This window comes from Falco punctatus, assembly GCF_963210335.1.
Source record: "Falco punctatus genome assembly, chromosome: 15".
Taxonomy (NCBI): Eukaryota; Metazoa; Chordata; class Aves; order Falconiformes; family Falconidae; genus Falco; species Falco punctatus.
This window is the reverse complement of record NC_137595.1, coordinates 15,753,155-15,766,998: the sequence shown is the minus strand read 5'-3', so window position 1 is coordinate 15,766,998 and position 13,844 is coordinate 15,753,155. Positions and strand designations below refer to the sequence as shown.

Sequence of the window (13,844 nt, the reverse complement as noted above, 5' to 3'; positions counted from 1 at the left end):
CAGAACATGTGGGGTGGGCAGGTGGGGACAGTGCCAGCTACCCAGCGCCTTGCTTCCCCAGCGCACCTCAGCCTGGGCTCGCAGGGCGAGAAGGTTGGTCTGGGTAGGTCATCCTGGGTCTGTGCTGAGAGTTCCTCGAAGGAGAAGCTTCAGGGGTGGCAACAGCTGTCGAACAGGAGTTGGATGGAGACCCATAAACTCGTGCCATGTTGTGTTCTGGCAGCGGAGGTCTCCCAGGATTGCTGCTTGCTGGGTGCTAAAGGGGGAAATTGAACCCTGCAAAGGTAACTCGGTTGACTTCACAGCATAGCAAGGGCATGGGTCTGATAACACATCACCAACTGCACCGTGGCAGTTATGTATCGCTACGTTGTTGGTACATGTTTGAAAGCAAGTACTCAAGCCCAGTTGTTACATGCTTGATTTGTTACTGTACACGCAGTTTGCATACGTGTTTTACTTACAGTCTTTTTCATTTTAACAGGGTCGCCATGTGAAGACTGGGCAGCTAGCGGCCATCAAAGTGATGAATGTTACTGAGGTGAGTGCAAAACCAAAAATAAAAAAGTTGTTATCAAGGTGCAAGGAAAAATAAATAAGCAGATGATGAGAAGGTGGATAGCTTTTATAAAAGACAATCCAGTGGTATAAACTATGGTTGCTGAGCACCGGTTTCTGTTCTATAAAGTACTGAGAGGTGTCAATACAGATGGATTTTTCAATTGTACCTGACCATGGTGACGAAGCGGTAAGGGAATGCATTGCCATGTATTTTGAAGGTCTATAATAACAAAGAGGAGAACTCTCCTCCTGCTTATTTCTAGTTGATTATCTGTCTCCAGAGACAGCAAAAGAAAGATTTCCTGTAGCTCTGTGCTGCCCCTGCTGTGTTTCATCACATCCTCTCCCCTCGCGTGCCAGCTATTCCTCAGAGCAGCTACCCTGACAGCTAGCAAGCAGGCACATGTTAGAAATGCAAATGTAGCACTTTTTTATTGTTGTTTGACAGATGAGAGAAGGGAGACAGTTTAATTGGCGCTATCACATTTATAAAGTGGTGTCAGTGCTGGAATAGGGTGTCGGAAGAAGTTGCTAAGTATTGGGTTTTGTTTCTCCTGTTAAGAGTGCAGCCGGCAGAGAAGCAGCTTGCCTGCTTGAGACCGTGTTAGCCTGAGCCCCAGACAGGTTGGGGAGACAGCCTGCCTCCCCTCCCAGAGTTTGCTGGAAGTCCACGGTTTGGTAGGATGCACCTAGTCCCACTGAAGACCAGCCTCCCATCCTGTCGCTCTGGCAGTGTCGATGTGGAGAACAGAACTCCAGGACAGGTTCCTCTTGCGATGTTGTGGAAGGGTTATCGCCTGAAATAAAAACCAGAGCCAAGTCCTCTCGGCCAAGTCTGCTAGTGGCACGTCTACACGTGGTGCTTTGGCAAGCACAGGCGAGCCTTGCCTGCGTGTTTGTATGTCTTCTAATCGTCTTGGCAGACAGCAGAGCAAGGCAGTGTCTGCGTGAGCCTCGTCACGGAGAGCAGGTCCGGGGCAGTTCTCCGCTGATGGTGCAGGAATCCAGCTGGAGCAGCACGTGGTCTGAATTGCACGTTGGGTTTTTGGACTGAGGTGCTACTGTAATACTTTTAGAAAGTGTACCTAAGGGCTGCTTTGGCTGTGGCTGCTACCTTGCCAAATGTGCATGTGCAGTTGAATTGCCAGTTTTGCTCTTTGTGCACAGAGGAGAGTGCTTTTTTTAAAGGAGTGCAACATTAGATTGATGGGTTTTTTTCTTTTAGCTCTGTAGGTACGTGTATCATCAGGTGCTTTGGCTTTAATAAAATGGCAGTCACCCAATGTGAGGCTGCTGGATCTTGGAATGGAGAGGAGCAGGGTCTGGGCCGCAGACAGACCCCTGAGATCAGAGCACCTCCATGCTTTGACAGAGAAGCGGACAGGACAGATCCCGGCACAGGCTCAGAAGTTGTCCAGCACTTCAGTCTGAACTGCTTTGTGCTTTGCTGGGTCAGTCAGCAGTGCGTGAGGGCTGGCCGAAGATGTCACTTGTGAGCTGTCATGTTAGTACCAGTGACAGTCCCTGCCTTGAAACAATTGAAGCAAAAACTGCAGGAAGGGAACCTTGGAAAGGTTTCCTTCCCTTTGCTATACATAATACAGTCTGCTTTGTATGCAACCGACAATCTGTAGCGCCCAGTAATGCCTGCTCGCTTGGCAACAAAATCTAAATGGAGGACAGCCTTGCGGTCCAGCTCCAGGAATTCATGTTGATAGACGTGCATGATTCTGGGAACAAACCCCAGCTGTTTAGGTCTGATTTTCTGCCTCCTTGCAGGCTAGGGAGCCAGCATCATACCAGGGAGCCTGTCCCATTGCTCGGGGCCGTGATAACAGATCATGCTGATTTCATGCTGAGTCACTTATGTGAAAGCTGGAGAGCCAAGTGCTGAGCATGTTGGTGCAGCCACCTGGAGGGGTTTTCCCTGGTGCCTTCCCCCCCCTAAACACTGAACAAATCCAGTTCAGCTGTACTTGAGTATTTCTGCTGTCTGACCTTGGTTGCAGGGTGAGCGCAAGGCTTTCTGCTGTTACTCCTACTTTCTTAATGAGGGGTTGGCTGCGTTCCCGCTGCTGGGCACAGACTGGCAGCCCTGGATGCAATGCTCTGCTTTATCACCGGTTTCCTCCGGTGCCTCTGCGAGGTGTTGGGACACCAGCGCAGGAGTGATTCAGGTGGCTGCTGCCAGTAGCTGCTGGCTCCTCCTGCGGCTGTCTGCTCTGCCCAGGGGTTGTCCTCCCCCCAGCCCCCTCTCACAGCTCGCTGCGTTGCGGTGAATCCCCGCTGCGTTCGGCACAGCGGGCGGTGGGTGGCTGGGTGCAGCGGCAGGGTGGGCTGGGCAGATGCCATCTCGAGCCATTCGGACACCTTGGTGCGAACCCCAGAGCGCCTGGGGGGAGCCACGTGGCTGCAAGAAATGGGCTACTGCTGGCCTCCGAGCGCGCTGCCTGGCCAGGGGCCGTGAGCTGGCGTCTTGCCGCGCAGGGTGGGTGGGCTGGTTGAAGCCAATGCATTCCTGCCCTGCAGCTGCAGGGGGTACGGGCACGGGTACGGCTGAGGCTGATGCTCTACAAGTCCAGGGCATCTCTGAAGCTCAGTTCTGCTATAAAATAGTACCTTTTCTCTCTTCATAGCATTTGGTTACTGAAGCCTCTCACAGCTGTAGTGCGTCCTAACTGTGATGCGGAAATCCTTTCAATCTCCAGAATTTCAGTGTCATAAATTCAGAGCCTGTCAAGGATTCAGTATTTCTCTTGCATTGCTAGTCTGCTCAGGTTTAAGTTATTTTCTGATCCTTTGGTCTTGAAAAGCCAGCTTGAGGCATTAAATAAAGTCTTTAAAATATTGAAATCCTCGTCTCCAGTGTCCTGCCTGTAAATTGCACCTGAGAGCAACATCTCACATGGAGTTTGGCTTGTGAGAAATGGAAGCTGTCACAGTAAACCTGCCTGAGTGAGGCAGGAGGCTCGTAGCCCCTGTGGCCATTTCCAGCTCCAGGTGGTTATGTGATCTGATAGTGCTGCACAGGGAACAATTTTCTTTTAGGGAGTGAAAATTTCACGTGGTAGAAAACAGGAAGGTTAAAAAAATAAATAAAATCAAGACAGATGCAGTCTTCTTCCTTTCACCTGTCTCCAAATGAAGCAGAGAAGAGCTGAATGCCTGGTGATCTGTGTACCTGCTTAGAGGACTCCCCCGTTCAAGCCTCCAGTAGATCTCTCTTCCAAAGTGGGGTGATTCCAGTGGCTGGCTGTGGCAGAGCCTCACACCAGGGCAGGCTGGTGGTGGCTTGGTCACTAACCTGCTCAGTAACTGGTCAGTGTTGTCTGACTCGGGAGAGGATAGGATTGAACAAGGATATCTCATATCCCAGGGGTCTGAGCTGCTTCTTTGCTACTTGGATATTCTGCAGTGGGTTTCTCTCCCCCAGCATCATGTGTTCACCACTGGAAAATCCAGTCTAAGAAGTCTTTCAGCCAAAATTTTATCATAACCAGTATATTTCTGCCAAAAGATTCTGTTTCACCAAATCTGTGTTTTCTTTGCATCAAGAAACCATTTAATCAGAAATTCCCTGACCAGCCCCAGCTGTGATTGTTCAGCTCTAAGGTCTGGGGCATGCCAAGAGCTAACCAAACCTGCCCTTCGCTGTCATGAGCTGCAGCCCCCGGCCGGTTTCTTGAGAGCAGCAGCAGCAGCATGCTGTGGTCATTGCGGGATCCTCGAGACATCTGTTGGGAAGTGCTGCCATGTCATGGAGCAGGGAGAAGCCCTTTGAAATGGGTGAAGGGGAGCTGGTGGCAATGTGTGCTCATGTGCCTCTCCATCCATGCAGGCTCTGCTTCCTCTTACCTGACGGTGCCAAGCAAGCAGAGTGCTTGCAAAGAGGTTGGGTTCTTGCTGCTTTTCTCTTCAGCTATCGGTGCAGGTAATCAAAGAGCGCTTCTGCAGCAGGCCATTCTCTCTCTGCCCTTGCTTTCAGTCTTTCTGGATAGCAAAATAACACTTAAATGAGAAACTTGTCATTAGAAATACCCTAGTGCTAAGGGGTCTCTTGGTGAAGTATTTATCAGCTGATAATCTTGTTTCCGTTTGAGGTCAGCAGCGTGTGCTTTCTAGTTCTTTGCTTCTTAATGTCATTGCAGATAGACTCACATCTTCAAAAATAGCCTTTGATCATGAACCTGTCATCTTTGTGCGTGCAGCCATCTGTGCCCAAAAACACATTGGTTTGTGAAAGCAAACAGCTTTTTGCACCTGCACATCTGCGAGCTAGTTTCCTTTCCTTAAGCAGCATGATTCGTGCACAGGTTTCTAGACCCCTGGGAGATGTGGTTGATTGTAACACTGATAAAGAGTGATTGTGGAAAGTGAAAATCCTGAGCACGTGCATGCACTGGAAAGTTGAGGGTGCTTTTGCCCCACTCGCCCTGCTTGAAGGATGTGTGTAGCCCTGAGACTTAGCAAATCCAGGTTCAGTTCCTGGCTGAGCCTCAGACATGGCCCTTGGGACAGAATCGCTCACATTTACCCTTCTGCCTTGGTTTCTCTGTGTAAAATAGAGTAATTTTTCCAAAACTCACTCAGGCACTGAGAAGATGGGATACTTCTTGCCTGTGAAATGCCCACCTGCTGTCCTGTATAGCCCTTTACCTTACAGACTGACTGGTATTTGAAGTTACATCTCTGTCTTTGGAGGATGCAAGAGCTTAGCTCAGAGGGTTCCTGCACCACAGTGAAGCTCACTGTCCTGTCTAAGCAGTTTCTTCCCCAGGCACTCATCCTGCACCTCAGGACACACACAGCAGTGTGTGTGCACGGGCAGCCACCTCTGTGGGCAAGGATGGGCAAGGGGAGAAGAGGCAGGTACAGGGAGGGAGCAGGTCCTGGCCTGCTGGGTAAATAGATAAGGACACGAGGTAAAGCAGGAACTGGATCATCTTGCTGGTAATGGGAAAGGAGCGTTACACATGTCCAGCTATCCTTTGCTCTTGCCAGGGGCTGTGAAGGAGCCTACCTGACATCCCAGCTGTGTTCACAAACAGGCACGTGCTTATCTTTGTTTTAAAAACTTGGGAGGCGAGACTGCAGAGGAATAGAAAGTGCTTGGATGAGAGCTGTGCCAGCGCTGTTCCGACAGCTAGCAAACTAATTGGGCAAAGGGAGAGCTGAAAAAGAGACAGCAGCTCCGAGGAAGTGGCTGGGACCTGCCAGCTCCCTGAGGAGCCGTGCGAGCTGCGCTGGTGCTGAGGGCGCAGCAGGGAAGCTTCTGCAGTTGGGTTTCACCAGTGCAAGGTTCGTGCAGATGGGCAGAGCTAAAAAAAACCCCGAACTTTAAGATCTGATGAGACCTGAAGTAATTTGAGGAAGGCATTTCCCAAGGGTGAACGCTGCCCCTCCCTGGCAGGAGGAGTGGGCAGAATGCAGAAGGGACAGCAAGGGGAGGAGAGGAGTCCTCCCTGTTTGTCCTGCGTTCGGCTCTTCTTCCCTAAAGGGCCCTTGCAGAAACTCCTACCACTGACAGGACCTTTGTGGTCAGGTCCAGGATGGCTGTTCCCATGTCATTCTCTGCCTCCTCCTCCTCACCTGCCTTGTTTCTACCCTTTCACGTGCACGATCTAGAGTCCCAAAGGGAGCAGGCCTGGCTTCCACTCCCAGAAAACACAGCACAAGGTCTCAGCTCCCTTTGACTGTGCCTTGGCCACGTGCAGAGAGAAAGAGGACTGGACCTGGCTCACGGAGGATTTTCTGCACGCTGTCTGGGAGTCAGCTCTGGTTTCTCTCGGAGACTCTAGGTGCTGCGCCGGGCTCCTCCTCGCCCTTGCTAATCTAAGTCATACAACATCCAGGGCTGTATCAAGCCAAGGATTAAGGGTCCTCCTTTCTCCTTAGTTGGAAACAAAAGATAAATGAAATACCTAATGTAATGTGTGCAGCTTGAGAGCTTGTGTTCAACAAAGGGGCTGTTCTGAAACCTGAAATAGCTCATTTTGCTTCAAGTGGAGTTATTTTACATTTCCCATTTCCTAAAGCTTAAGACAATTAGGCTTTGGTCTGGTAACGTGTCTCCTGTGGATTGATGTTGCTGGGGAAAACATATCGGTCCCTTCTGTTGTTTGGAATGATTTTTGTGTGGTTGGGTTTAATAAGACACATCATATTCACATGCTTGAGGGAGTTTGGCTTCAGCCTGTCAGGCTTTAATGTTTTGCTACAGGTAGAAAGGACAATGCAGCTGGTGTTGTAAGCAGTCTGTTGTGATGGTTGAAGGAATGCTTCGATGGCAAAGCTACTGGAAAATAGTGGAAAAGCGCATAAAAATGTCCTGTGGGGCTGAGCTGTTCTTGCTGCCTGATTTTTTTTTTTTTTTTTTCCCTTCAGCTAGTAAGTGCTGACTGGGATGGTTTGCAGCAAGGTAAATTAATTTTCAGCTTTGTCATACTCCTTTTAACCAATACTCGGATACCTTGCAGCACCACTCATCTCCTGTTAAAGCAAAAGAGGCAGCAAAAATCTTGGTGTGTTTCACTGGGTATTGTGCACCATTTCTTTTGGTGGCAGCAGAGCAGACGGGCCAGCTCTGAGAGGACCTCTTCTTATCAGGCAGTTCTTCCTGAAAAAGGGCATTTCCTCCTAATGTGGTTATTAAAACTTGTGTTCCCATTAGTTGTCTTGTTGCGTGTGGTGCCATGCTGGGCAGAGGAGGATGTCTGCCCTGAGGAGACTGAAACAAAGACAGTGGGGGGGCAGAGCTAGTGCCTGGAGGGAGGCATCTAGGGGTGTGCTCACTCCCAGCACGCCAGGGATGTAAGTAATGGTGTGGTGTTAGGAGGGGGGCAAAAAATTCCATGGTCCAGGCGGGGCAGTCTCACAAGTTTAAGGAAGGAGCAGATCCTAACCCTGTGCTGGCTGTGGAGTTTGATTTGTGGCAAGTTGCCTCCTTCTTGGCTTTGATTTCCTCCCAGCAAGACCCTCCACGGAACTGAGAAGACAGTGGCTGCTGTGAGCACCGGGTGCTTTTCCAAGTATTTAAATAATGGTGTGTTAGGAATATTTTTGTTTTTGTTTGAGTCTGGTTAATTTCTCCAGGACTAAATTACTGCATACAGAAACCACAGATGGGGGAGTAATAAATAGGTCCTGTCTAACCCCCCTGAGGAAATTGTTATATATGTAATATATATGTTTTATATATATAAAAATATGTGATTGTTATAGCCAGCTCAGGATTTTTTGATTCCTCGGGTCAAACCGTAGCAATCCGTTGTTTGAGACCTATGGATTTATTCCGTCATCGGTTGAAGAGCCTGTCCTTCCGTCACATCTCCCAGGGTAACTCAGGTTGGAGGGAGCCTGAGGATGTCTCTGGTCCAGCATCCTGCTCAAAGCAGGGTCAGCCATGGGGTCAAGCTGGGCTGCTCAGGGCTGGTTCCAGCTGGGTGTTGGAAGCCTCCAAAGACTGAGGTTGCCCTGCAGCTCTGGGTAGCTCTGGAGATCGGTGATGTCTGGTCATCTAAGGGGCCCTCTGCTCTCTTGCTGCAGAATGAAGAGGAGGAAATCAAGCTGGAGATAAACATGCTAAAAAAGTACTCCCATCACCGGAATATTGCTACGTATTACGGTGCATTTGTAAAGAAAAGTCCTGCAGGCCAAGATGATCAGCTCTGGGTAAGCGTTTAGTGTCATTTCTGTCCATCGGATTTACGGCTCCTTTCTTCAGAGCTCCGGTATGCTTGGCTTGGACTCTGTCTCAGTGAGGCTCTGAAGTCATTGTTCTGAAGAAAAACACATAAAAGAGAAAAATTGCTCCTCCCTAGACATCTTCCATCCCCTGTGATTGCCTTTGAGGGTGGGCATGAAGTATGTTAGGATATTTGTGACTCGTGCTGTCATTCTGATTTGTTGTTTGAGGTTTTCTTCCCAAATGAAACCTTTCTGTATTATTTTTTTTTAATTGAAAGAGAACTCATCCACCTCTCCTCCTCTCCTTTTTCTTGTTGTTTTCCTCTCCTTTTTTTTCAGTTGGAAAATAAAAAAAGGGAACAGAGGAATTGGCAATAAAGCAAATAAGAAAAATGAATCCTCCGGTTTTTTTCTGCCGCAGGATTTTTGAAGCTGTGCAGCAAAATGAGAAATTTCAAATTTTGAAGAAATTCCTGTGGTTTTCAATGTTACTAGCTCATTTTTATTTTGTAGTTTCTAAAAATAAAATATATTAAAAAAGTACTCATAACCTGCAGAAGGAGAGGAGCACTATTGAGGGTTTTTTTTTTTTAATTTATTCAGCAACGTGTGTGATTCAGGAAATGAGATTTGATGTTGGGTGGCATCTGGGAAGGTGGTGTCTATTTGCCACCCCTCGGCGGTGGTGGCCTGGGTGTTGGCATGTGGGATCTCTGCTGGCACCCCGCCAGGGCTGTGGTGAAGGTGTATCGCGTTTGTCTTCCTGCAGCTGGTGATGGAGTACTGCGGCGCGGGTTCCGTCACCGACCTGGTAAAGAAGACTAAAGGGAACTGTTTCAAGGAAGACTGGATCGCATACATCTGCAGAGAGGTTCTCAGGGTGAGTCAGGCCAACAGAGCTTTGTCGCTCCTTTGAAACAAAAAGGCCTTTCAAGCCTTTGGTCGCTAACACAGGTTGCTAATGAGCATCGTTGTTTAAAGGTTTTTATCCGTGGGGCTCGTGGGCTGTGGTCCTTGAGTTGGGAAGAGCCCAAAGAGCCAGTGTGATGGCTGTATTATAGCAGTTAATCTCATTTTCTATATAAAGAACAGAAAATTCCTGTTTCCTCCAGCAAATAGCCATCTTCTGAAAGTCCAGATTCTGGGCATCTAGAAAAGTAAATACACTTGACATCCTATATTATAGCAGTTAATCTCATTTTCTATATAAAGAACAGAAAATTCCTGTTTCCTCCAGCAAATAGCCGTCTTCTGAAAGTCCAGATTCTGGGCATCTAGAAAAGTAAATACATTTTCTTTTTTCAGTAATTCTGTCCTCTGCATCAGGAGGTCTTACTGCACAGTGCTTCAGCTGTTCACACTGTGTAAGATCTTTCTGTTCGTAATTCCTTTACCTGCACGCATTCAGGGGTTTCTTTTCTGCACTACTAGAAGCAATGTTGACTAAACAGCATTCTGAAATCTTAAAGGTGGCCCTGCTGGGGTGTTATTCCCCATGACAATTCTTGGGGCTATACTTCTTTCTATGCAGGCTAAGGGCTTTTTTTTTTTTTTTTTCCTTTTAAATTACTTTTCTTTTGTTCCTGGAAAGTACAGAGGATAAAACAATTCCCAAGTGTAATCTAGTGAACTAGCCTGGAAAAAAAAAAAAGTTGGAAACTGTTCTTCTAAATTCAAAACCCATTGCAGAGTTACTGATCCGTCTTCCTTGTAATGGAGTTTTACTTCTTTCCTAAATAATGGTAAGATAAATGTGCATTCTGGGAGCTGGAATTCAAATGGCATGCCGAAGTAATGCTTGAATAGGAGTAAATCTGCTTCTGGAGTAGAGGGGTTGAGAAGTGTGCTCAGTAGAGAACATTGGCCATCTTACAAGGATTTGGTATTAGGCTGCAGATTGTAATATCTACAGCGGGGGGCGGGGGGGGGGAGCTCTTCTCTGAAAAGAAAAAAAATCTTAATGGTGAGCTGGTCAGGTCGCTCTTTGTGTGGCTATGCTCTCTATTAAAGCGATGTTAAAACATCTGGTTTACGCTCATGCAACTGAAAACCATAACAGCGTTCTGTGGAAAACAAAAGATTGGATTTAATCGTGCTTGTTTCAAAACAGAGGGGCCCAGTCGCACATGGATTGACAATGTTTCCTTCTAGAAAATTTAGAAGCTGGGTGGAAGCTCTATTTGAAGCCATTAATATTACAGAGGCTAAGCATTTCGAGTGAAGCATCCCCTGGTTTACTATAACCTATTATTTCAGCGTGTTCCTTTTTATCTACTCTAGTTTAACCATGGACAATTTTGGAACAAAGGAGGAGACAGAATATTGCAAATGTTAGCTGAATGGAAACAATATTTGCTGTATTCAAAAAGAGGTCTGACATGGTATTTTCAACTTTCTGTGGTCCATATACCACTGAACATGGTTTTGCTGAATGCAGAATTTAAGGGGCTGTGGGCAGCCAACTACTGTCTCTGGTCCTCATACAGAGCATCCTGCATTGCTCTTTCCTTCTTTTGCTTGCTTTTTTAACACATGGTATAAGGAGGTTTCCTTGATTCTGAGACAGAAGTTTTAAATACTGCTGTGCTGTTCTCATCACATTTGGCTTCAGAGATGCTCTGCTGCCATTAGGGCTGTGGATGAAGATGACAATCAAATTTGTGGTTGCTGTCCTCTCTCCTCCCTGAAACAGGGGTCTTCGTGCAGCTAACAACATCCAAAGGACTTTCTCTGTGATAAAGTCTGAGAAGGGTAAAAGTGTAAAAAGGCAGCAGTGCCACACTCATGGTGATAGGAAGAAAGAATAAGGACAGTCTGGTTTTCTTTCTAGGGCTTGGCGCATCTCCATGCTCACCATGTCATCCATCGAGATATTAAAGGACAGAATGTTCTTCTGACAGAAAATGCAGAAGTAAAACTGGGTAAGTTTCCTGAAATGTGTGCTAGAAACCTGTCTGTAAGAATTTAAGATCTCCATCTTGTTTTGGAAAGAACCTTCAGTAACCTAAGAGCAACAGATATGTCAAGTAGCATTCATGCTTATGTTTATAAGGTGCTGTCATATAGAAGGAGCTGAAAACATGACATGTTCTGCAAGGATGTCACTCACAGCCTGAGGGGAATACAGCTACTTCTGGGCAGCCACACACAGATCCTGTCGAGTCAGTCACAACACCATCACAGCAGATCCCAGCGTGTAAAGACTTCAAAGTGAAAAATTTGGGGGAATAAATTATGCTATTTGATTTCCTTAAGGGAGTGGTCTTAGAGATTTTCATGAATCTGACAGTAGGTGAAGTATACACATCTGTAAGGGCTACCACCGAAGAAGCTCTTCCTAATAGTCATCTCCCAAAGGTCTTGGAGAGTTTGCTTATTTGCTTTTCTAGCTGTCAGAGTTGACAACTTCTGACTTTCTAAAAATGAGCTTAAGTACATCTCTCTCTTGAGGAGGGGATGTCTGTCATGTTTTGGGAAGACATCGCAGAGAACACACAGCGATAAATTAAAGGAGCAGTCTCAAGGAGAGCACTTCTCTTATTTGGGATGATCTTTACGCTCCCGCTCTCTTTAATTGGAAGAACTGACTGTAGAGCTGGAGAACAAAAAATAATAAACACGGCCTCTGGATGTGGGGTGGAATGTTTGGCTGGAGCAAGTGACAGTACTTTACATCTCATTATGGTTTAACTTCATTGCAAAATCCTGGCTTCACTGAAGTCAAAGGTAGTTTTGCTGTTCTGTTAAACGAAGGCAGGATGTTGCTTGCTGTCCCCAGAAGATACGTACTAGTTTTCAATTGTTCCCTCTTAAAACTGGCAAGGTTGGGGATTTGTGTGTGTTTACGGCCTTGTATAGTTACTAGTCCCACCAGTCTTCATATGATTGACAAGAAAGTTAAACCTTTCTAGCTCTGGCTAAAGATGAAACAGATTTACTAGGTACAACAATGTAAAAAAAAAAAACAAAAAAAAAAAAAGTTATTTCCAGAGAGATTTAGCTCATGTGTTTTGAAGAAGCTAGAAAGCTGGTCCTCAGTCCAGTGCCATTCCACTTCGGTGTTAAGTGTGCTCACTTCCCATCGGAAGCACAGGATGCGTGATGATCCCAAAAGGTCAGGTCCAACTTCTTGTTGGAGAACTTTTGCTAAACTGGCACGTTAAATTATGTGTAGTACAAATATACACCAAAATATATATAGTACAAATGGGTGTGGTTTGCAGATGATCTGCAATGAGGTAACACAAGTGAGAAAATCGGCTCCTTGATGGTAACCATAGGGCTGTCTCCTTTCGGTCCTTTCTTTTCCCTCTTATTTTGTCTTCTTGGTGAATAGCACTCAGTTGCTATGCCCAGTGGATCCAATTAGCGTGTCTTAGAGGTTTGTTCAAAGAAGAGTACAATCACATAATTATTGGTTGTGTGGGCCTGCCTTCATTTCTGAACAAAACCCTTTTGCTATACAATCCTGATGAAAGTAACACCCTTTGCAGCACAAAGAGCACCACATGGTTCTCTCATTATAATGAGCCTAAGATCAGAATAAATGAGTATGACTCTCCAGCTTGTTCTAAGTTAGTCTATGAATGTGGAGAAGGAGTGATTCTGAGCACCTCAGAGCGAAGTGAGGTGATAGTTCTTCCCAGCTTTTGCAAATGGCAATATTTGACACATCCAGATTTGCTTTGAGTGGAGATACTGTTTTTCCTTGTGGATACTAGTTAAAGATCTCAAGTCCTACTCGATGTAGCACTGAGATTAAGCATAAATTATTCTGTAATGTCTTTCTAGAGCAATTCATGTCTGCCGTAACCTGCCTGGCAGATTTAGCATGCTCTTTATTTGATCCTTCTGTCAAAAAGGAAAATAAAAAAGTAGTTAAATTTCAGCTCTTGGCCAAGGTGTACTGGAGGAACTCAAATTTGACAGACGTAGTGTAGCCCAAAGGTTTGATTTTCTAAACAGTGTGAAAGTAACCAAGCAAACACTCTGCCGCGTGGGTACAAGTCTTTATTTCTTTACTTCTGCTTGGCTTTTCAGTGGATTTTGGTGTAAGCGCTCAACTGGATAGGACCATTGGGCGAAGAAACACGTTTATCGGCACACCGTACTGGATGGCGCCTGAGGTCATTGCGTGCGAGGAGAACCCAGACTCTACGTACGATTACAGAGTAAGTGTTGCAGCTGCATAAGGTAGCAAAATGTGCAGGTTGTTGCTGAAGTCTTGCTCAAGTACTGCATTTGAAAAGTTCAAACTTCCCTCCTTTTAAACCGCAATAATACTAGAACTGTACAAATAGGAGTGTTTGTGACATGGGTGGTGGCTCTTTTTCAGAGTGGGGTTTCATTATGAATATCTTTTTGTGAATTTTCAATACATGAAATACACTTTCGTGAACTTCTGCATAAAAAAAATACTGATACATGGAAGTTGCAGGTCAGGGTAGAAAAGAAAGGAAGAGGTAAATTCGGAAGGAACACTTGAAGTAGTGTGATACTAATATGACAAGTTACTGCTCTCCTCTGTGACGGAGCTGTTTTACAGTGTACTTAACTGCAAATCCTCAGTTAATTGGCAATAATTAGTATTACTTCAC

At 46.1% G+C, this 13,844-nt stretch overlaps 1 protein-coding gene across 6 annotated transcripts in view; it reads left to right on the top strand.

Annotated features, from left to right (window-relative positions):
• The window catches only part of NRK (Nik related kinase), a 108,212-nt gene that overhangs the window by 34,428 nt on the left and 59,940 nt on the right, over positions 1-13,844 (top strand). For all 6 annotated transcript variants that reach the window (XM_080365655.1, XM_080365654.1, XM_080365653.1 and 3 more), the window contains exons 3-7: positions 485-541; positions 8,107-8,232; positions 9,017-9,127; positions 11,078-11,168; positions 13,288-13,418. In XM_080365655.1, coding sequence (XP_080221781.1) covers positions 485-541; positions 8,107-8,232; positions 9,017-9,127; positions 11,078-11,168; positions 13,288-13,418 — 516 coding nt within the window. The remainder of the gene's footprint in view (positions 1-484; positions 542-8,106; positions 8,233-9,016; positions 9,128-11,077; positions 11,169-13,287; positions 13,419-13,844) is intronic.